This window comes from Rana temporaria, chromosome 10, assembly GCF_905171775.1.
Source record: "Rana temporaria chromosome 10, aRanTem1.1, whole genome shotgun sequence".
Classification (NCBI taxonomy): domain Eukaryota; kingdom Metazoa; phylum Chordata; class Amphibia; order Anura; family Ranidae; genus Rana; species Rana temporaria.
Genome location: NC_053498.1, coordinates 123,228,083 through 123,252,000, shown reverse-complemented (window position 1 = coordinate 123,252,000; position 23,918 = coordinate 123,228,083). Strand labels below are relative to the sequence as shown.

General features: G+C 43.0%; 1 protein-coding gene across 10 annotated transcripts in view; it reads right to left on the bottom strand.

The window, feature by feature from the left end:
• The window catches only part of ST3GAL4 (ST3 beta-galactoside alpha-2,3-sialyltransferase 4), a 229,727-nt gene that overhangs the window by 29,936 nt on the left and 175,873 nt on the right, over positions 1-23,918 (bottom strand). For 8 of the 10 annotated variants that reach the window (XM_040326193.1, XM_040326194.1, XM_040326199.1 and 5 more), the window contains one exon: positions 7,092-7,158. In XM_040326193.1, coding sequence (XP_040182127.1) covers positions 7,092-7,158 — 67 coding nt within the window. Of the gene's footprint in view, positions 1-7,091; positions 7,159-9,717; positions 9,846-11,048; positions 11,170-23,918 lie in introns of those variants that run through there. The other 2 variants (XM_040326197.1, XM_040326196.1) reach the window with 2 other exon arrangements.

Here is a 23,918-nt window from a genome sequence, read left to right as displayed (position 1 = left end):
CATCCGAAATGAGCGGATCTTTAGGTATGTATTTACCATCTTTAGGTCCAAAATTGGCCTGACATCTCCATTGGACTTCGGGATGATGAATAGGTTGGAGTAGAAACCTAGCCCCTGTTCCAGGACTGGTACCTCTACTATTACTTCCTGGGAAAGTAGATGATTTAATGCCGACATTAATGCGGCTCCTTTCTCCGGATCGTTTGGAATCCTCGACTCCTGGAAATGAAGAGGAGGAAACCTTAGGAAATCTAATTTGTAGCCCGTGGCCACGGAAGACCGTACCCACTCGTCGGGAATGCTGGCTTCCCAAACCTCTGAAAAGAGTCGCAGCCTTCCCCCCACCTTCGTGGGTGGGGGCGCCCCTTCATAAGGTCGGCTTGGGGGCTGGGTTTGCGAACCCACTGCTTTCTGCCTTTAGCAGCCTGTCCTTGTGATTTGCTGTTGAAGCCGAAGTTTGCTTTCGCAGGAGGCCGTTGATACTGTTTGGCATTAGAGGGCCCCTGCCCAGGGGAGTACTGTCGTTTAAACGCAGGCCCCTGAAACTTCCTCTTAGTTGGCAAGAGAGTACTTTTGCCATTTGAAATGGTTTGAATGTATTTATCTAGGTCTTCTCCGAAGAGTCGTCCTCCATGGAAGGGGAACCCTACCAGGAGCTTCTTGCATGGGGGCTCGGCCTCCCAGCTTTTTAACCATAAGAGTCTTCTCATATGGATAAGGGATAACGATAAACGTGACGCTTGCTGGATAGAATCCTTAATTGCGTCTACTGTAAAACATATGGCCTTAGGGACATCCGAAAATTCTTCTGCCTGCTGGGCAGGAATAAGTTTAAGCATCTGCTTAACCTGATCCGATAATGCTTGAGCAACCCCAATCGCAGCCACAGCTGGCTGTACTACTGCCCCTGCAGTAGTGAAGGAGTTCTTAAGTAGTGCTTCCAAGCGTTTATCAACTGGATCCTTGAATACCTGTATGTTTTCTACAGGGCATGTTAATGATTTGTTAATACATGAGATGGCTGCGTCCACTGCAGGAGTAGCCCATTTCTTGGAAAATTTATCTTCCATAGGATATAGGGCAGAGAAATCTTTTAGGTGGTAAGAAGATTTTTCTGGCTTGTTCCAATCTTGGAACAAAACTCCCTCTAGTAGAGGGTGGATCGGAAATACTGCATTGCTTTGAGGCGCCCTCAGTGAGCCCAAAGCTGAAACCGTAGATACCTGGAGATCTGGTACTGGCAAGTTGAATGCATTATGGACCAAGTCCGTTAAGGCTTGAGTCCACCAGCTCTCCCCTTGGGAGACTGCTCCAGACTCCTCTGTATCCGGATCTTCGATCCCTGAACCTACTTGGTCCTTGTCCAAGAGGTCGTCCAATTCCCCTGAGGAAAGGACCTCCTCTTCTGAGGGTCTGCGCTCGGGCGACGGAGATCTAATCCGTTTACTGCCCCGCATAGCTGTGGCTATCATTTTTCCCATTCTTTTCTCCATCTCTCTTAAAGAGGTGAGTAATACCTCATCCGTGACCATCTTAGGGTTGGACTGACCCGCGCCAGCTCCAGCCCCAGATCCCGATGGCCCCAAGGCTCCCTGTGGGGAAAGCAGCGGCATAACTTTGTCCGAGACCTTAGACTCTCCGGATGCCATGGTACAATACCAAGGTACACCTGCTACCTATTGGTATTTGGAACTATAAAAGTTAATTGCCCAAACACCTGTTTGGGGGATAAAAAATGCTTCCTCTCCCCTAGATGACTTTTTTTTTTTTTTTTTTCGTTTTTGTTTCAAATCCAGGAAAGAAAAAACATTCTGTCCCCCTGAGTAGTATTGCAAAGAAAAACTATGAGATGGAAAAGAAAACAGCCTATTTCTAGGCTTGAAAACCAGTCTTCTGAAGACTGCAATATCCTTTCTGGCCACTGTGTGTCCTCGGCGCCCCGTGCTGCCGCTCTGGTCTTTCCTCCCCCGTTCCAAAGTATTGATGAGCTGTATGGAACAAACAAGGAAGGGCCGCCCCTTCCTTAAGCCACTGACCCGCCCTTCCCCCCCAGCAATCTCAAACAGGAAATGCCCCTCCCGACAGGGGGGGGGGGGGTTTGGGAGGAAGGGACCTCTCTGCTCCAGCAAACTGCAGCCTGCAGCCTGGAACCACGAGGAGGTCAGCGTTTTGCCTGCTTTGCAGGCTCTGAGGAGGAAGACTGAATGGAGCATCGCCTGGAGGCTTGCAGGTAAGCACAGCTCTCTGACACACACATATACTTTTATATCACACAGGCCCCACTCAATGCTTTTCCAACACTACAAGGGAGGTCACATCTTATGGGGAATAATACATATAGAGCCATCCTATCTTTATGATATGTGACTAGTCTGCCAGATGCAGTGCATAACTTTAGGCATGTCCCCTGTGACCCCCCAGAAAAAAACCTGCTAAGAACCAAGTTCCGCAAGTTTTTCCCCTCACTTACCTGCTCCATGCCGCAGGACTTTGCCAAGCAAGAGGCCCAATCTTCCCCCATCTCGGTGGGGATGTCTAGACCTTCAGGCCCTGGGTTCCTATGAAGGATCCACTGTCCTGGGCCCATATAGCACCCTGGCAACAGAAACATTAGGCACCCAAAGGTTTTCTAAGTTCTGGGCCCAGGGTCCAGCTCTCTAAAAAGAAAAGCATTATGGGCTATACCCCAAGGGTTTGGGGTCCGGTTACTGACCACTTTAGCGCTGAGGCTTTTTTGGACAGAACCGGTAGCTCACCTAATCCCAAGGATGCGGAGGCAAGCTAAACCATGACTAACACCTAAGACACTGGCGTAAAAACTGAGGTACTCCTCCTATGGGAGGGGGTTATATAGGGAGGGGCATTTCCTGTTTGAGATTGCCAGTGTCAACACCTGAAGGTACTCCATATAACCCATATAGTAATGAATATGCCGCTCTGTGTCCCGTGATGTACGATAAAGAAAAAATGTTTTACTATACAAAGTTAAAACAACAAGGGCAGAAGATTTAATAGATGGAAAGTTGAAAAAAATAAATGAAGGTGCACTTGAAGTATCTTCAGGCCAGTCACAAGACTCACGGCCCCTCTGATATTCCGATCTAGGGCTACAGCAGGAGGAGCCGAGCTCTCCCTCTGACGTAGCAGAGTGGCTGGAAGTCACATGACCGGCCATGAAGATACAGCACCAAAAGGTATTTAGAGGCTTTGGGCTAGATTCAGGTAGGGAGCGCGTATTTGTGTGTGGGCGTAGCGTATGCTATTTACGCTACGCCTCCGCAACTCCTCGCACAAAAGGTGATGTCATCCTCCTCATAGTAGGCAGTTTATACAGGGTTTGGGGCATTGTATAGATAAGTGCATTACTTCCAAAGCCTCTGGCAGGTAATTCTGTTTCTATATTTATGGGTAAGTATGTATTTAGCGGCTTGCCTGCAGTCGTTTACCTTGCCTGTTGAAGGAGGTAACCCATCAGTGTTCATCCTACTAGCTCAGCTGCTGTAATGTAGCACTGCTATAGAATGAAAACTCAACTCAGCTACATAAGACCTGTCAGGCTGTGGCAAAGTCATTCCCAGGGTGTCACCGGTGGATACAGTATGCGCTGCGCTGGACATCTCATCGCTGGAACCTGGACCTGAATGGAGAAGAGATCATCCATCGCTGGACCCCGGAGAGGAGAGCATCCATCGCAGGATACCGACAGCGTTGGAGTGGATTACCACCGCTGGATTATTTTTTTTAATAAAGGACTTATCCCAACGGTGTCTGTGCGTTTTTTTTTTACACTTTCTTTGTAAATTGGTAGGGGTACAATGTACCCCTTACCAATTCACATAGGGGGGGAGCGGGATGTGGGGGTCCCCTTTGTTAAAGTGGTCTTCCAGTTTCCGATAAGCCCCCAGACCCCCACAACCACCAGGCAAGGGTTGGGGGGATGAGGCCCTTGTCCCCTTCAACATGGGGACATGGTGCTTTGAGGGGTCACAGACCCCCAAAGCATCCTCCCCATGTTGAGGGCATGTGGCCTGGTACAGTTCAGGAGGGGGGTGTTCTCTCACCCCCCCCCCTCTTTTCCTGCGGCCTGCCAGGGTTGCATGCTCGAAAAAAAGGGTCTGGTATGGATTTTTTGGGGGAACCCCAAGTAATTTTTTTTTAATTTGACGCAGGGTTCCCCTTAATATCCAGACCTGAAGGGCCTGGTAATTGAATTTGGGGGGACCCCCACAATTTTTTTTTTATCAATGACTTTTCTCTGTATTGCTGGGAGCTGACAATTCATTATAGCTGCGAGTGGTTAAATTACTTTTTTTCATTCAGAAATTACACTTTGTTCAGGAATGGTTCTAAACACGGGAAACAAGTGCTTATTTAAAGGAATGATGGGGTCTCATTTGGAAACATTGCGCCCCATCATTGCTGTTTAATGGGCCTAATTATAGGTGTCATTGGGAAACATTGCGCCCCATCATTGCTGTCATTGGGCCTAATTATAGGTGTCATTGGGAAACATTGCAAAAGCTGTTAATTAGTTTGGACAAGTGTACGAGTTATTTTTTCTAAACCAAAACCTTGGTATTCATGTTTAATTGCATATAAAAAATATATAGTTTTGTGTTGCAGTTTGGGCACTCGGGCTCAAAAAAGGTTCGCCATCACTGCCTTATAACATCGATTTTTGGACAAGAATGTATGAAAGTTTAATTCTGAAGATGACAAACAGTGCAGTAATGTCAGAAGAAACTGCCATTGGACCCCTGACTAACAGCCCGGCTCTAACGCTGACTATTCTTTTTCCAGATGAAAGTGTCCTGATAACACTGCTTTCTGCAGCCACTGACCCAGCTTGGTGGAGAGACTAATGCCGCGTACACACGACCGTTATTCATGTCATGGAAAAAAAAAAACGATTTTTTTCTCTACGCGATTCCTCTCAAGCCTGCCTTGCATACACACGATCGTGATAAAAAATGCTCGAGCAAAGCGAGGTGACGTACAACGGCACTATAAAGGGGAAGTTCCATTCAAATGGCGCCACCCTTTGGGCTGATTATGCTAATTTCCGGTCTCATAACTTGCTTCTGAGCATGCGTGTTTTTCCCCCTTGTTAAAGCATACACATGACCGTTTTTCACGACCAGAAAAACGACAACGTGAAAAACGCAGAGGAAAAAATAGAGCAGGTTCTAAATTTTTAATGCCCATTTTTCGTGTCGAGAAAAATGCTCTGGAGCCCACACACGACCGTTTTTCACGACCATTTAAAAAATTGCATTTTCTCGTCATGAAAAACAGTTGTGTGTACGTGGCATTAGTATAGAAAAAAACAAACAAACACAGCAAGACTTCACAGCATTACCTTTGCAACACTGAAATCTGTTAAAGCGGAGGTTCACACAAAAAGTGAACCTCTGCTTTTCGGAACCCTCCCCCCCTCCGGTGTCACATTTGGCACCTTTCAGGGGGAGGGGGGGTGCAGATAACTGTATAATACAGGTATTTGCACCCACTTCCAGGAATAGACATTCGCAGAATCTGCGGATAATCTACGCCACTTCCTGCCCCCCCCCTCCCACTCACTGTCTTCTGAGAGATAGAAGACCGGAGGGAACATTTCGATTGCACAGCGCGACTCACGCATGCGCAGTAGGGAACCGGGAAGTGAAGCGCAAGGCTTCATTTCCTGATTCCCTTAGCGAAGATGGTGGCGGCAGCATCCGGAGACCGAGGCACGCATCGGCCTCGGGTGCCAACATCGCGGGCACGCTGGACAGGTAAGTGTCCATATTTTAAAAGTCAGCAGCTGCAGTATTTGTAGCTGCTAGCTTTTTTTTTTTTTTTATTGTCAGCGGACATCCACTTTAAAAGTAGAATTACATACAAACGAGTGACAAAATCAGGCGGATAATAAAAAAGCACATAATTTGCAGGATCTGCTGGCCAGTAAACTTGGGTGGGATGAAAGTCCAAATAATACTGATGTTTTTCGAGGGGTATCCCCTCATCAGAGCTCTCAAGAGGAGGGGATACCACTTGAAACGCGTCGGTTTCTTTGGACTTTCATCCCACCCAAGTTTGCAGGCTAGCAGATCTGGCTGGGCACAAATGATGGACTTCTTATTATCTGCCTGATTTTAGCACTCATTTGTGAGTATGCGATTCTACTTTTAATAAATTTCAGTGTTGCAAAAGTAAGGCGCAAGGCTGGTGTGCCCTCTATCACCGCTTTCTTTTAGAGTTTCTTCTGGGTTTCCCCTGACCTGTTGAGAGTGGCAGCACAGCTGATGCGGTGGCGTGATTTGTGAAGATTCCCTTCTTCAATTTAGAGTAGACACACAGACAGAATTCTCACCGCTCCAGGTGAGCCTCGTGATGATCAGGGGTTGTTGAACCACCAGGGTGCTGGCAATGCGGTAATAGCAAAAAAACAAAAGAACAAAAGCTGGACAGCCGCACTCCAAAATTTTCTTTAAAAGAGATGTCTTTATTTTCAACTGTGCATACAGTCACTGCAAGCCCACAAAAATCAGTATGGCCAACGTTTCGCACTGGCGTGCCATGACTAAGCACTGACGCCAGTGCGAAACGTTGGCCATACTGATTTTTGTGGGCTTGCAGTGACTGTATGCACAGTTGAAAATAAAGACATCTCTTTTAAAGAAAATTTTGGAGTGCGGCTGTCCAGCTTTTGTTCTTTTGTTTTTTTCCCTTCTTCAATTTACCCTACAGCAATCTTTTGAGCGCAGGAACATTTGTTTCTTTTTGTATGAACTTCACAGCACCTGACACAAAAAGTAATTGGACATTTCATATATGCTAATATGCATAGGGTTCCACTTTACATTCTGCATCAGGAAACACAGCAGTGACTCCGTTATCAGGCATGAGGCAGAGGACACAGATAGTGAGATACACAGATAGTGAGATACACAGATAGTGAGATACACAGATAGTGAGATACACAGATAGTGAGATACACAGATAGTGAGATACACAGATAGTGAGATACACAGATAGTGAGATACACAGATACTGAGTGTGAGATACACAGATTGATGTCTGGAGATCTAATCCCTCATTGACTCACTTACCATTTTTACTGTTCATTTTGGTCGTCGCAAAACCAATGTTGTTCTGGCAGAGTTCATTGTTGGCAATCTGCGAGAAGAAAAGTTCCATGTTACTTATGTGTGTATAAATAAAGACTTTTTTTATAACCAGCTTGCCAATATTTCTTAAGCTCCTAAAATATAAAAAAAGATTTCCCCACAGACAGAAAAGACATTATTGTAATGTCCATTTCTAACAGACTGCATTTCCATAGCTGGTGTGACAATAAAAGGAAGAATTTAACTGCTGCTATCAGAAAGTTATTCATTCAGTGTGATACAGCAAACACATCCTGACAGGGCTCCTTCCTTCTACATTGTACAGAGGAATGGCACTCCCTCTGAATTAGGCCCCTTTCACACAGACGGATAGAATGGTGCTTTTAGCTGCAGATTTTCTCGTTTTCTACTGCAAAGATGGAAGAAAAAAAGAGTGCTCCAAATGGTGCAGGTCAAATTAAACCATGACAGGTTTTATTTGAATATAAAAAGTCATAAAAACATGTGCAACGAAATAAAAGCAGTAACAGCACCCCATACTGCTTTTATTTCTTTGCACATGTTTTTATAACTTTTTCTATTCAAATAAAACCCGTCATGGTTTAATTTGACCTGCACCATTTGGAGCACTCTTTTTCTTTTTTCTTCCATTTTGTGTTCATCTTTGCCCTACTAATTCATCGGGGCTCCCATACGACCTGCATCTGAAGTCGCATCCATCCGGTTTCCGTGATTGGTGGTATTCGTCTCATTGGATTCATACAACCATCGCCGCCCGGAGGGGCCATCTATGCAGAGATCCAGGTCCGCCAAGACCACTACGCTTTTTTGACTTGCTGTTAATACTAAGAGTGGATTCCACCCCTTTCGGTAAGAGTATCCATTTACTTACCTTTCCAGTTGATGTTTTGTGATGATCCCTTCAGGCAACTGTATACTTCACGTCATTACATCCACCTGTCACTTTTTTGTTGGACTGTGAATTTATTCAGGTTCTCACGTGGACTTTATTTATATACATCTTTGTATATTCATCATGTGTTTTCCATCATTGATCACAATTTATTAGCGCTGCACTTTTGTTTCACTATTGCTTTATACTTTGTTTGTGTGCCGGCAGCTTTTTCACTTAATTTTTTTTGGTTTAGCGCAGTTTTTTTTACCCCCTTTTTCTTCCAGTATGCACATTATGACAAACTTACAATAGAAACAAAGTACTGCCGTGGCGTGCTGTCACCGCTGCAGAGGCTTCTATCTTTCATCTATCTGCCCTTATGGGTTCATGGGCTCCGGCTGTTTGAATGGCCGGGCCACGATGATGTGACTCCTACATATGTGTATGGGAACCACGGCCATGGCACTGCGCTTTGCATTTCACAGCATACTGTGTGGCTGTGAATGTACAGCGTCACTGCAGATGTGCGGGTGGAGTCATCGGCCAATGCGAATATCTCCTAAACAGTGCACAATTATGACATATTCATTGTACCTACAGGTAAGCTTACCTGTAGGTACAAGTGCACTTACAGGGTTAACTACCAATTTAATGCATGGAATGCATTAAGGAAAAAAAAACATTTTACCTTTAGAACCACTGTAAGGCTCCATGCACACTGAAGCTAAAAAAAGCTATAAGAAAACACCAGTAGCTTTGCAGGGAGCCTTTCAACGTTGTTTAGCGTTTTTGCAATAGCTTTAATCAGCTTTTTTCAGTGTAGCCTTTTTTTTTTTCAATGGATAAAAAAACGTAGGCGCCAGCGTTTTTGAGCATTTTATCCCGCCAAAAAACGGCACTTTGAATGCAAATTTCGGGCGTTTAGAAAAAAGCCAATAAACTCCAAAGCGCCCAGGTGTGCATGGGCACATGGGCTAACAGAGTTCAGTTTATGGGCTTTAAAAAAAAAAAAAAAAAACGCCAATGAACTGCAGTTTATCAGCTTCATTGTGCATGGAGCCTTAGAATGATTAAAAAATTGGTTAAAAGTTATTAAAAATATAACAAAATAATAATAAAACAAAAGAAAATAAAAAAAATTGTTATACAAATAACATCAGTAAAATAAGGTTTCACAATCATCTACTACTTTCTGACAGTAAAAGCTGAACTTGACTTTTTCAAGTAACATTTTATTAAATTGGCAAAAACTAAAAAAAAAAAAAAATAATAAAAAAAAACTAGGAGTGACATTTTCTAAGTGACACAAGCCATCCTGTTTATATATAATACGCATGTGGGGGGGAAAAAAACACGCAACAAAAGTCAAATGTACGATTTACTGACAATCTATACACTTTCAGCAGTGTATATTACCAAATGAGAGGATAGCTAGAGAGTTATAGCACTGAACCTCTCCAGTGACTTCCTTTGAATTGTAGTACATTAGATAAGCAGTTATTTTTTAATGATAGGAAAGTGCAGGAGCAGATGCACATAAATACTGAACATTAAAGTAGCTGACATGACCTTTACGTAGAAAGGATTAACAGCCTTTCTCAGGAAAAAAGAACAACATAGGCAAACTATAAAGGTGACCCAAGTTGCCAGGGCACAAGGCAAAAAAAACAATTCCAGGTATGTAATATGTTAGGCAGTCCGTGTTCCTCTTACCATAATCACTCAACAAACTTCTCAGAGCCAATTTCCTCCTAGTGATGAATGAGAGACCCATGAGCCCGTCGGCCAGGTACAACCCTCGTCTATATACAGTTTGCAGCAGGTGTAATGCCTGCATCGAATAAATGACTATTGTTTAATAGTCAGTAGAGAGTTACGAAAGATAAAAGCAGCATCATTCTGACAATATTGCTGGGCAGAAGTCCAAGTCCTCTGTACCGCACCCACAGCATAGCATTGAGACGTAATTAACAGGATACAATAAAAACAAAAAGTTCCAAATGCTTTCATTCGTTGGTTTCTGTAGGGCAAATTAAGCCTCCGAGTTCAAATAATATACTGGTGTCCCCCCAGCAATACAAATAGTTTTACGTTTATTCTGGTAATTGCAGTATCTGGCAATAAAGTGCCATCGCTAAGGTTTCCAGTGCAAGTTAAACAAATGAGACTGTAATTGGGTGCTATGAAAAAACAAATGTATGCTGCAAGTTAGCAAAAAGCAAAGTAAAAAAGTATTGGCTCAAAGTATTATCGTGCAGAGTGAGAAAAAAAGAACCTGTGTGAAACTACTGGTTGATGTCCAAAGTAAGTGTCCAGCAAATCTATGAAGTCTAGGTCTTGATGGTCTTAGTGGTAGGAGAAAGCTGAAAATAGAGAAAAAGGGCGCAATAACCTTGTGCTTTATAAACCGCATATGGAGGATAAAAGAAAAGGTCAATTAAAGGAGTTGTAAAGTCTCAAGGTTTTTCAGCTTAAAAGGGGTTGTAAAGGTTTGTTTTTTATGTTCTAATTAGGTTTCTCTAAGCTAGTACATTGTTGGTTCAACTACCTTTTTCCTCGATTTCACTTTTCTTTGTCTGAATTTCTCACTTCCCGTTTCTCCTCAGTAAGCTTTTCCCCATCATCCGAGCCGTTCTGGCTGGGGGTTAGTCAGCGTGCTCGCCCCCTCCCTAGGCACTACATCCCTGCAGGGAGACACTGATGTCCGTTTTCATCAGTTCTCATCCAATCCGACGGATGGCGACCATATCGCCATACGTCTGATTTTAGTGGATCGGATGTCAGCGGACATGGTCACCGCTGACATCCGATAGACGCTCGATAGACTTGCATGGATCGTCCGTTCAGGTCCGCCGAAAAAACAAACAGGCCGTGTGAAAGGGGCCTAAAGGATATAATAAAATCATTACACAACGCATACAGAATACTTCTTAACAATGATTATTTTTAGGACGAACACCTGTCTACTCCCTATAGTTTGGAAAGGCAGCAGAGTCATTTACCAGGTGATATCCAGCCCCCTCCCATGCTAGTCTCTCTCTTACCTGCCAGTACCGCTTCAGAATTCATCTCGTTCTTCCGAAATTCAGCTGGAAACCTCCAATGCAAACAACCTGTCAGAATGTGTTAATGAGACTAAGTGCACATTTCCTGCCCTAGGTTTAAGAGTTTGTTGAGGAATAAACTTAAAGCCAAGTTAATATAGCTGGTTGTTCACACCCACAAGACAAACACAGACGGCTTTGACCGTCATTTTACATCATCTGGTAATTTCACAATAAATTAACCTTTTACCGGAAATACTCTTATAACCAGAGTTCCATCAAACAACCGATTCCCCAAACCCTAATGCCCCTTACACACGATCGGAAATTCCAACAGCAAAAGTTCAATGTAAGCTTTTGAACGGAAATTACGACCGTGTGTATGCTCCATCGGACTTTTGCTGTCGGAATTTCCACCAACAAAAGATCGAAAGCTGGTTCTGAAATTTTCCAGCGAAAAAAAATCCTATCGGAAAATCCGATCGTCCGTAGCAATTCCGACGCGCAAAATTCCGACGCATGCTCAGAAACAATTTGCATGCTCGGAAGCATTGAACTTAATTTTCTCGGCTTGTCATAGTGTTGTACGTCACCACGTTCTTGACGGTCGAAAGTTCAGAGAACTTTTGTGTGACCGTGTGTATGCAAGCCAAGCTTGAGCGGAATTTGGACGGAAAAAACATCCAAGGTTTTTCCAACGGAAAATCAGATCGTGTGTACAGGGCATTAGGCTGGGTTCACACCTATGCAAATTGGATGTGGGTTTCCAATTCGCATGACAAGAGATTGTGAGAGCCGGTTCACATATCTCTGTTGCGGCTGTGAAGCGGCTTGCACAGGAACGTTGTGCGTCTTTGGCTCAGTTTCAGGGCCAAATTCAGGCAAAAATTCAGGCCAGAAACAGGGAACAGGGACGCACCGGACCCCTGCTGCGAGTCGCATCCGTCAAGAGGTGTGAACCCAGCCTTATATCTTTGGATTTTTTCCCCATTAAAACTTTTCTAAGCTGGGAACGATAATTGCCTCTTAAATTACAACTTAAGCTGAATTGGTCATGAAGCGCCTCAATAAGTAGACAAAAGATAAAAAAAAGATTAACTAAACAGTGATTACGAGACCAGTTCTCTGTTGGCCAGTGCCATGAACCAGAGGAAAGAATCAGAGAACAGAGTGTGTGCTGTTGTCCCCGTTGAGTGGGTCCCAACAAGTGTGCAGTCATCCAAAATTCTGAATTGTGTAAAGCCTCGTACACACAATCGGATTTCCATCGGACAAAGCCGTGGAATTTTGTGCGAAGGGTGTTGGCCGTGAACTTGTTCTGCACACAAACGGCAAAACTTTGCCGGCTAACAAACACGAGCGCAGTGACGTACTACGTGGTTTTTCAGCTCTTTAGCGCCAACCTTTGGGCAACTTCTGCTAATGTTGTCTTATGGTTAGCATTGGTTCGAAGCATGCGTGTTTGTACTTTTGAGAAAATAAAAATTCCCCCTAGGGGCTTTGTGTTGTGGCAGTAAATCAAATGGTAAAGATAAAATTTGTAAAAAAGTATAAATTTTATTAATCCGAGTACTCGTATGTGATAGAAAAAACTATCTAATGGGAATCAGGACATGAGCTCATAGAACATCAACAAAGGCCATAACATATGTATAAAAAACAGTCAATGAACATGGGTACAACATTGTAAAAATATACTCATAGCGCAAAACCCCCAACGCGTTTTGACCTGTTGTAGCAATATCGGTCTTCTTCAGGGGGAGAAAAGATTCGCGAATATGGGTTCTGTTAATGGAATAATACGTGTTTGTACTATGGATTTTTTTTCCGACAGACTTGTGTACACATGATCACATAATCCAACATCACACATTTGTTGTCGGAAATTTTTAAAGCATGCTATCCCATATTTGTTGTCGGAAATTCCGACAACAATTGTCCGATGGAGCGTACGAACGGTCGGATTATCCGACAACATCCTGCCATCACACAATTCCCATCGGAAAATCCGATCGCGTGTACAAGGCCTATGACCGATAGTCAGTTTGAAATGCTCTGATCATGTTATATGTGCAGTATTTGGGAAAAGAACCTTTGGCCTGAGAGGAAAGAAGGCACATATGCAGGAAAACATGCCAGGAGAACATAATGTAGTCCAGTAGTAGCTATTAATAAAGTCAAGTGATTGTAAGGCTCCATGCACACTGAAGCTGAGAAACTGCAGTTTATTGGCGTTTTTTTTTTTTTTTTTAAAGCCCATAAACTGAACTCTATGTTAGCCTATGTGCCCAAGCACACATGGGCGTTTTTTAGTGTTAATGAGCTTTGGAGTTTATTGGCTTTTTTCTGAACTCCCAAAATTTGCGTTCAAAGTGCAGTTTTTAGGCGGGAAAAAACGCAAGAGTTTTTTTTTTTTTTTATGGATAAAAAAACACTAAAGTAAAACAAAAGCTACACTGAAAAATGCTGATTAAAGCCATTGCAAAAACGCTAAAAAAACTTTAAAAGGCTCCCTGAAAAGCTACTGGTGTTTTTAATAGCTTCAGTGTGCATGGAGCCTAAAGGTTGTTTTTATTTTCTAAATTAATAAACATGTCAATGGTTTTGCACAGAGCAGCCCGATCCTCCTTCTGGGGTCCCCAGATAGCAGTCCTGACTTGCATTCCAAGTGCACCCATAGCAAGCTGTTTGTATACATAATATTGACCCAAGCATGTTTTAAATGTATTTACGGTTAACTGACCACCTGTGCTGGAAGTCTACTCCAAGCATCAACTACTCTTCTGGTAAAATAATACTTTAAATGGTTTGTTTTAAACTTCCCTCCTGCTAGCTTGAGGTCACGTCTCCACGTTTTTGATCTTGGCTTCTTATTGAAAATACTGTCCTCCTGAACCTTGTTCTTTCCCTTCATATATTTTCTTTCCCTTAATTTCTCTTGAAAGTGTAATTCTTTAGACCTTTCACTGCTATTGTTGCCCATTTCTGGACTCGTTACAGCTTAATTTTATTTTTTTATAGGCTAGTTTTCCACAACTGGGCACCGTATTCTAAATGACACTACCATCCGTAAGTATAATTCTGGGGGTAATATCACCAGACTCCTCAAGAGCCTGACTGGCATGTGAGGAAGACTCAGTCTTCAGATATTATTCCAAAACCTAAGGATACCAGCTTGATCCTTATTTAGGCAGTGTGCATTTTACCACAAAAAAAGAAAAAGGGAAAACGTATTGACTCGAGTATAAGCAGAGGGTGAGAATGCAGCAGCTACTGTAAGAGGAAAAGAGGGTCAACAATGTCCATTTGCAGCCTGACCTCACTGTGCCCATTTGCAGCCTGACCTCACTGTGCCCATTTGCAGCCTGACCTCACTTCACTGTGCCCATTTGCAGCTCTTCAACTCGACCATCCTCTCACCTACATTCTCTCTACTGTAACCGGCAGGTCCCGTTACCTTTGCAGCCTGACCTCACCGTGCCCATTGCAGAAACCGATCTGTGTACCCGAGTCCGTGACATATTCAGACGGTGGCCGCACAGTTTTAAAAACTCGCGCTCCTCCTTGTGCTGTTCCGTGATAGGCGAAACACTCGGTTTTCCAGCAAACACTGTGTTCAGTGTTCCGCCTATCACGAACGCCCTCTCATTCGTGATGGACGAGAGGGCGATCGTGATAGGCGGAACACTGAACACAGTGTTTTCTGGGAAACAGAGTGTTTCGCCTATCACGGAACAGCACAAGGAGGAGCGCAAGTTTTTAAAACTCCACGGCCGCCGTCTGAATATGTCACGGACTCGGGTACACAGATCGGATTCTGCAATGGGCACGGTGAGGTCAGGCGGCAATATACTCAGGTACTGACTCGAGTATAAGCCGAGGGGGTCATTTTCAGCCCAAAAAAAGGGCTGAAAAACTTGACTTATACTCGAGTGTATACGGTATGGTGATATGAAATGTAGTTGGAAGCTCTGATCTGAAGTTGCACTGCAGTTCTCTCATTCTCTCCAGGAAGTACAGACCCTGAAGGTACAGGAAATATCTGTAAATTCTTAGTTTGTATTGTGTGTAACCCCAGAAGAATTTCTACTTGTCAACATAAATGATAACATGTGACAATTAGAACCATACAAGTCACAACTGGGAAAAAAAAATGTGTAGTTTCCGTCATTAATATAAGGGACAGAGAGCAGCAGGGTCACAGAGGACACGGAGAACTGATCACACCTTTTGAGTGAGGAATCAAGGTCAACAATGAATACTCATAAAAGCCACTTCGGGTGAGTGAGTCTCTGGTTAATCCCTACACACACTAGTCAGGTGCTAGCCCAGCCCACATACTGTGCAACATAAGGAAATAATTCCGGACGGCTGCACTTCCATAATTTTTTTTAAAGAAGCTTCATATGACAAGTGGTTAACAGATGGAGCAGAGGACAAAGAGGTAGTTGTTAGCGCTTAGTCACTAGATGACTAGATAACTAGGTCTAGGTAATGACTAAGCGCCAACATTTGCGCTAAACGCATCTACCTCTTTGTCCTCTGCTCCATCTGTTAACCACTTGTAATATGAAGCTTCAATAAAAGGATTTTTGGAAGTGCAGTTGTCCGGAACGATTTCTAATGAATACTCATAATATGCTCTGTATCATACATAATACAATACATAATAATAACGGCATAGGGGCTGAACACAGCTATGATGACCCTTCCATGTAAAACTCTTGATGTGAATGAGAAAACCCCCAATATTTCAGCATTACAAAACAGAAAATAACAATAAGAAAAAAAAACAGGATATTCTTGGAAGTAAAGACAAGGCGGTGAGAGGGGGCAATACATTATTTCCACTGCATATATTATCAAGTAACAAACAATGATATGAGGTAGGTATCAGCTCTGACATATGTCGACAATGTAACCATTAAAAATCCAAATGTAATGAAAGAAGTCTACTAACTTCGGCTCTGTTTCCACTATTAGCGGCCCCAAAGTCGTGCGATTTAGAGTGTGACTTTGCAATGCAATGTTTGATGCAATGTCATGCGACTGGTGAGAACCATGGGAGAACAAGTCGCACCAAAGTCGGAACAAAGTAGTGCAAGAACCTTTTTTGGAGTCGCTGCCTCTGGAGTTGCACCAATTACAACGGGAACCATTGAAACACATGGATTCACATGTGTCAAGTCGCACAACAACTCGCAGTAGTGAAACAGAGCCTTAATGTATCGGATACAATCCCCTCACAGTTTAAAAAACATCAGCTGTATTAAGGCTGGGTTCACACTAGTGCAAATTGAACGTGGGTTCACCGAATCCAATTCGTATAGGAGATTGTGAATGGCTCTCTATGGACTCGGTTCACATATCTCCGCAGCAGCTTCGGTGCAATTTGCACAGGAACTGTGCGTCTTTTGATTCATTTCAGATCCAAATTCAACCAAAAATTCAGGCGAAAATCGGACCTGAAACGGTGACCGGGGACACACCGGACTCCTGCTGTGACCCGTTTTGTGTGCTCATATGTGAACCCAGGATCGTGGTATCAGGAAAACTGGTATCAGAAGTGACTCAAGCTCACAATAGAGGAACTAGACAGCAGAGAGAAGGAACACTTGGGGAGAGGCACGTAAACACTGTAGTAATATGTGCTTTGTTCAAATCTCATGACTAAGATTTACAACCATTTAAAAAAAAAGGCTTATAAAAATAAGACATCCACAGATATGTTCTGGCTGCACAATGATTTCATCCTCACCCTTGCCAACATAACGTTAATTGGGCATTTACACAAGTGTGCCTTGGGCTGTCATGATGTATCTGTGCAGGCATTTATCCTCTCCATGTGTCAGGGTCTGACCTTCATTTATCAACAATGTGTACCGTCTGCAGCCAGTGAAAGGTGCCACACTGAAATATAGCCTGCAGAAACCATACAACAAGTAATATGCTACAAGGAAAAATAGAATGCCTTTGTGGCTATCAGAAATATGCGATCATTATAAATGAAAAAACAAACAGTGATGTAAATTAAGCATCGATCTGACATTTTCTTTAGTCACTGACTCGCTGGGGATGTGACTGGAAAGGAATCCGACCAGACTGCTTGTATGACAACATGCCAACAGAAATGCGAGTTCCCACTACGTGGAGATGTGTTTGGGGCTTAACAACCGAGTGTCTCCAACCACTTCCTCTGATGTACATATATAAAGCTGCCCATACACTATGCAATCTGATTGTACAATCGCTGTACAATTTCCTTTAGATTTACCAGAACAGTGGAATAGGAGGACCCACATGAACAATCTATTCAATTTGCATCAAATCAGACCCTTGCACTACATGGCTGATGGTAGATATAAAGGAGATTGTACAGAAAGTGGGTGGAAGGGGATATAGTAATGAGGGAGGTGTTGTCCAGATCGGTCACCTATCGCACCCTTTTTTTGAGATGCAGTACGGCAGTGCATTCTGGGATTTAACACTTCCTGGAGGTCACATGATCTACAGGAAATGATGGAAGCAAAGAACATTTATCAAAACACTCAAATGAACGGATAAAAATTTCAAAGCTGCTATAAACGAGGTAAGTGAGAGATAAGCACTTTGGATTGGCTGGGGCAACAATGAAATGACAAAAGGCTTCCATTAGGGATGCACTGGTACCAATTTTTTAAGACCGAGTAAGAGTACCGATACCAGTGGCGGCTGGTGTTCGAAATTTTTGGGGGGGCGCAAACAAACGGAAAAAAAAAAAACATCAATTGCAGCCTCACTGTGCCCATCAATTGCCGCCACTGTGCCCATCAAACACAGCCACTGTGCCATACAATTGTCGCCACTGTGCCATGCCATCAAACGCAGCCACTGTGCCATGACATCAAATGCAGCCACTGTGCCATGCCATCAAACGCAGCCACTGTGCCATCAATTGTTGCCATTGTGCCCATCAATTGTCGCCACTGTGCCAAGCCAAAAACGCAGCCACTGCGCCATCAATTGTCGCCACTGTGCTATCAATTGTCGCTACTGTGCCATCAATTGTCACCACTGTGCTCAGCAATTGCCGCCAGTTTGCCCCTAAAATGCCACCAGATTGCCCCTTAAAATTCCGCCAGATTGCCCCAAAATACCGCCAGACACATGTGAACAGAGCCTGATGGTATAGATTCTAGTAATGGAGCATTTGTGCGAGTACAAATGCTTAGTATTGGCACAGATACCGGTATTGGCATTGCTAGTTTCTATTTATTATGAAAAGTGAAATTCTGCCTGAAAAGGTGAATGTAGCCTTTACAATATGAAGGAGGAATATGAATACTGGGACAATGTCTGGGCTACAGCCAAGGCTAAATTCACCAAGATTACACAGTGCTGCTATTGGTCTGATGGGCTACAAAACTTCCCTGAAAAAAATAAAATAAAAAAAAATCACCTTAAGAAAGAATACAATAGGTGTTCTGACATACACCACTAAAGTCACAAATATGGAAAGGATTCCTATATGCTTAGCCCAATTATTGCTCACCTTATATATACGGATCATCAAATGATCTGGATCTAGCTCAGTTAGTAAAGATTGATAGTCAGAACTGGATCATGCAAATCCCTAATGTAATTTCTCATGCACAAAACTCCTTGCCACTGAGTTATTGTATTCTGACAGCAGGCAGTACTGATCGATCAGAAAACGCCAGACAGATTGGTTGTACAGAGATCGATCTGTAGATTGACTGGTGTACAACCAGCCTGCCCATATGCTGCTTATGTTTCTACAATTGATAAGAATCTGATGTATTCTAAATGGATAGCAGGAAGACAAAGATGGTTAACATCACTGACGATTCTGATAACACATATTGGAAAGTGTCTTACTGCACAGGAGACATAAACACCACACACACACACAAAAAAAAGAAAAAATGTAGGCTCCAGTTAGATCTTGACATACAGGGGGTGACAATCACGGTAAAATAGCGCATATAAAATCGCGGTATGCCCATCGCCCAAAAGATTTACCGCAATTGTCTCCCGACGAATCGTCGGAAAATCACGCTGTTTGGGGTGCTATTGAAATTGATGGGCAGCTCGTTGGAAACACATGGGCGTCCGGCGATTTGCCGCCAATGCGAATCACGGGCCAGAATCTTGGCAATCCTGTCCGCGATTCGGAAGGCAGAGATGTGAACAAAGCCTTATGCCTCATACACACGATCGGGATTTCCGATTAAAAAAGTCCAACAGAATTTTTCATCGAATATTCCGACCGTGTGAATGCCCCATCTGACTTTTTCCGTCGGAAATTCAGACGGAATCAGAAAGAGAACAGGTTCTCTTTTTTTTAACGCATGCTCGGAAGCATTGAACTTCATTTTTCTAGGCTTGTCGTAGTGTTGTACGTCACCGCGTTTTGGACGGTTGGAATTTGATGTGTCCGTGTGTATGCAAGCTTGAGCGGAATTCCGTCGGAAAAACCCGGAGTTTATTCCGACGGAAAAAACGATCGGGTGTACGGGGCATTACAGTCAAATGCATTAGAATGTGGGCTCGAAGGAGCTCTGAATTTTAACATTTATTTTACTCTTAAGATCCGGTTCACACTGGGGCGACTCGTCAGGCGACTCAGCCGCCTGACGAGTCGCGTCCCATTCTATTCAATAGAACCGTTCTAATAGGAGCGACGCAAGTCGTTCCGACTTAGAAAAAGGTTCTTGTGCGACTTTGGGGGCGACTTGCATTGACTTCTATACAGAAGTCATTTTGCATGTCGCCTCTGAAGTTGTCTTCAGGTCGCCTTGCCGAGTCGCCCCCAAAGTCGCCTTGCCGAGTCGCCCCCAAAGTCGTGCCGCCCCAGTGTGAACCGGCTCTAAATATTTTTGTTGATATTTAAAATCATTTTACAAAAGGAGGAAGGAAATGCCATGTTAACCCTTATGTTAGGTATTCCAACAGCGCTGACGGTGCAGACATTAGAGCTCTATCCTGGCTCCCTACAAAGACACACAAATCTTCTATTGTTTACATCTAATGCTGGGCCAGCAGAACCTTGACAGGTTCTATGCATTAGCACTAACCCCCACAAAAAGCGAACAAAACGTTTAATGCCTTATGATTAGTACGTACACTCCAACTATGTCACGTCAGCTTTTTATTTGATAAGAATAAAAAAAAAGCCACACCTCAAGAAAGACCAAATGCAGTCATGACTGAGCTTTGCCAAAACGCACCTTAAAGATTCTGAGGCCACATGGAAAAAAGTGTTGTCAGATGAGAATAAAATGTACATTTTTTGGCCTTAACACCAAGGGATATATGTCTGTCGGAAATCCAATACAGCTCACCATCTAAATAACACCCTTCCTACAGTAAGTTCTGCTTAAAGGATTCAAAATAATCTGTCCGCATGTTTTTACTAGTTCACTGGGGTACCATACAATGTACTAGACGCCTCTTTCTGTCAGTTAAGCTGCTTGAGCCGTTATTGGTTATCAACTTATACAAATTGGGCTAAATCCAATCTGTTTGATGATCAATATACAGTGAGGGGAAAAAAGTATTTGATCCCCTGCTGATTTTAATGGTAATTTATTTTAACACTGAGACAAAATAACAAAAATATCCAGAAAAACACATTTCAAAAAAATTATTCGTTGCTTTGCATTTTAATGAGGGAAATACTGTAAATATTTGATCCCCTATCAATCAGCAAGATTTCTAACTCCCAGGTGTCTTCTATACAGGTAACAAGCTGAGATTAGGAGCACCTACACGGTTTAGGAGATATTTACAATGCCCTCGTACAGTGATCTCTTCTGCACATGCGCCGTTGTATTCAGCCCATGCACACTTTAGAAAGGGCACGCTGTGCCGTTTATAGCGGGGTCATGCCGTGACTGGCGGCTCCCGCGGGAGAGACGTCACGTGACGAAGGCCAGTCACAGAGTCGGAGTCCACAGCAGCGGAAGGAAAAGGGCTGAAGATGGATGCTTTCAGCCAGCGGGGACATTGCAGGCTTCGGTTTTAGGTAAGTGACACATAATGGGCTACTATGCGATGCATAGAAGCCCATTATGCTTTACCTTTGAAGGGAAATATCAGGGTTTACTTCCTCTTTAAAGGGAGTGCTCCTAATCTCAGCTTGTTACCTGTATAAAAGACACCTGTCCACAGAAGCACTCAATCAGATTCCAAAAGGCCAAAGAGCTGTCCAAGGATGTCAGGGACAAGATTGTAGATCTACACAAGGTTGGATTGGTCTACAAGACCATCACCAAGCAGCTTGGTGAGAGGGTGACAACAGTGGGTGTAATTATTCGCAAATGGAAGAAACAAAATAACTGTCAGTCTCCCTCGGTCTGGGGCTCCTTGTAAGATCTCCCCTTGCAGAGTTTCAATGATCGGTGAAGAATCACCCAAGAACCACACGGGAGAATCTTGACAATGATCTCAAGGCAGCTGGGACCATAGTCACCACACACTACGCCGTGAAGGACTTAAGGTTCCCCTGCTCAAGAAAGCACATGTACAGGCCTGTCTGAAGTTTGCCAATGAACATCTAAATGATTCAAAGGAGAACTGGGTGAAAATGCTGTGGGCAGATGAGACCAAAATCAAACTCTTTGGCATCAACACAACAGAGTTGGAGGAGGAATGCTGCCCAACCCCAGAACACCATCCCCACTGTCAAACATGGAGGTGGAAACATTATGCTTTGAGGATGTTTTTTTGCTAAGGGAACAGGACAACTTCACTGAATCAAAGGGACAATGGACAGGGCCATGTGCCGTCAAATCTTGGGTGAGAACCTCATTTCCTTAGCCAGAACATTAAAAACGGGTCATGGACGGGTATTCCAGCATGACAATGACCAAAAACACACGGCCAAGGCAACAAAGGAGTGGCTCAAGAAGAACCATATTAAGGTCCTGGAGTGGCCTAGTCAGTCTCCAGACCATAATCCCATAGAAAATATGTGGAGGGAGCTGAAAGTTTGAGTTACCAAATGTCAGCCTGAAGTTTGTAAACCCTTGTGGTTTTTCACCTCAATGCATTCTATGAGTGCACAGTTCTATACGCCTGTCAGACCAGGGACACTGACAGCAGTAAAAGCTTGGCAGAGACTCCAACCCTTTCACATTTCATCCAAAACGGAGAAAACGGTTTTGGCTTTGTGCATACTTTACATGCTCTTATTTATTTTTATACTAAAAGAAAGAGAAAATCTAATAATGACTAGGTCACTCTACATCAAGGAAGACACTCCAGTGTGATGCCAACCAGTACAATTGTTTGTACCATCACACAGGATGGATGTTATATGTTAATATGTAGCATCATTAATAAAACGGGACCATTTGATAAAGCTTAAAATACAGTTCACAACCATAGCTGCAACTAAAATTGTACATAGTGGAACCCTGGCTTTTAGTTACACCTGTGGTCATTGATGCATAGAATTCAGGTGAGAATAAAAAATTGCAGTAGATGCCAGTTGTGTCATCTGCTGAATACGGGGGAAGGAAAAAGGATTATGTGACTAATCACCTGAGTTTATAAATATATCCTCACTGGTGATTACGATACAATTTCCTCTTTTGTTCCTCCTTGCAATAAAGAAATAAAAGCTCTGGGCACATGTCTATATTGTCACTAATGAGATAAACAATTCCTAAGAATCATTTCTCCTGTAATCTCGTCAGGGAAATGAGATTTGTGAATAGACATAAACAAGCCACCGGAACATAGGAAGAAATACTCGTGTATGCAGGAGGTTTTCCTTCAGAGACCCAATGTGAAGGGTGGAGAAAAAGAACAAAGTTGTTTTTGCTCAACTATTGGCCTTATGCACACCTTAATAACGTTATAAAAACGCCAGTGGCTTTGCAGTGAGTTTTTCAACGTTTTTGCAATAGCGTTTTTAGCGTTTATTATTGGCTTTGTGTTTTTCCACGTTAGCGTTTTTGATCTTTCTTTTTTTTTTCCCAATGGATCAAAAACGTTACAAAACACTGGTGAGCTACATTTTTGAGCGATTATTGGCATTTATCAGCGTTAGAGAGTTTTTACAGCTGAAAAAAGTCTTCAGAACACACTTTTTTCTTTTTTTTTTTACTGTTTAAAAACGCCACTGCCCAAAACTGGTGATAACATATGTGTGCATGGACACATAGGATAACATGATGGAGAGTTTAATGACTGTAGAAAAAAACGTCTACTGCCAAAAACAGCTGCTGTAAAAACATAAAAAAACACCCAGTGTGCATGAGGCCTTAGGCTTCATGCACACAAGACGTTTTTACAGCCGCCGTTTTTGGCTTTAGAAGTGTTTTTCTGCATCCAATAATCTGCCCAGCATATCCTATGTTACCCTATGTGTCCATGTACACATAGGTTGTTATCCGCAGTTTTTGGCAGGGGCGTTTTCTGTCTGGAAAAAATAATTGTTTTTTGAGAGGAGTTATTTAAACTCTGAAAACAGCTTAAAAAATGCCAAAAAACATGACTATTCTGCATTTATTAGCGTTTTGGAGCCATAACGTTTCATGAGAGTATAGTTTTGCTAAAAAACGCTACAGCTAAAGAAGGCTGAAAAACCCTAGTGCAAAAACACTAAAAACACACTCTACAGCTTTCTATAGCTAATGTTACTAGCTTTTTTATTACATCCAGTGTGTATGAGGCCTTATAAACGAATATCTCAGTGATGAAGCCAAACTTTATGACAAGGCTTACAGTTGTAAGTAAATTTGGAGGTACTGTGTGTGGCTTTGCCACAATGTGCTTTTGGAATGTCGTTCAACTTCAAAAGTTTCTAGAACTAATTCAGAAAAGTGAGTTTAAGTTTAAACCCAAGAAGAAACATTTACT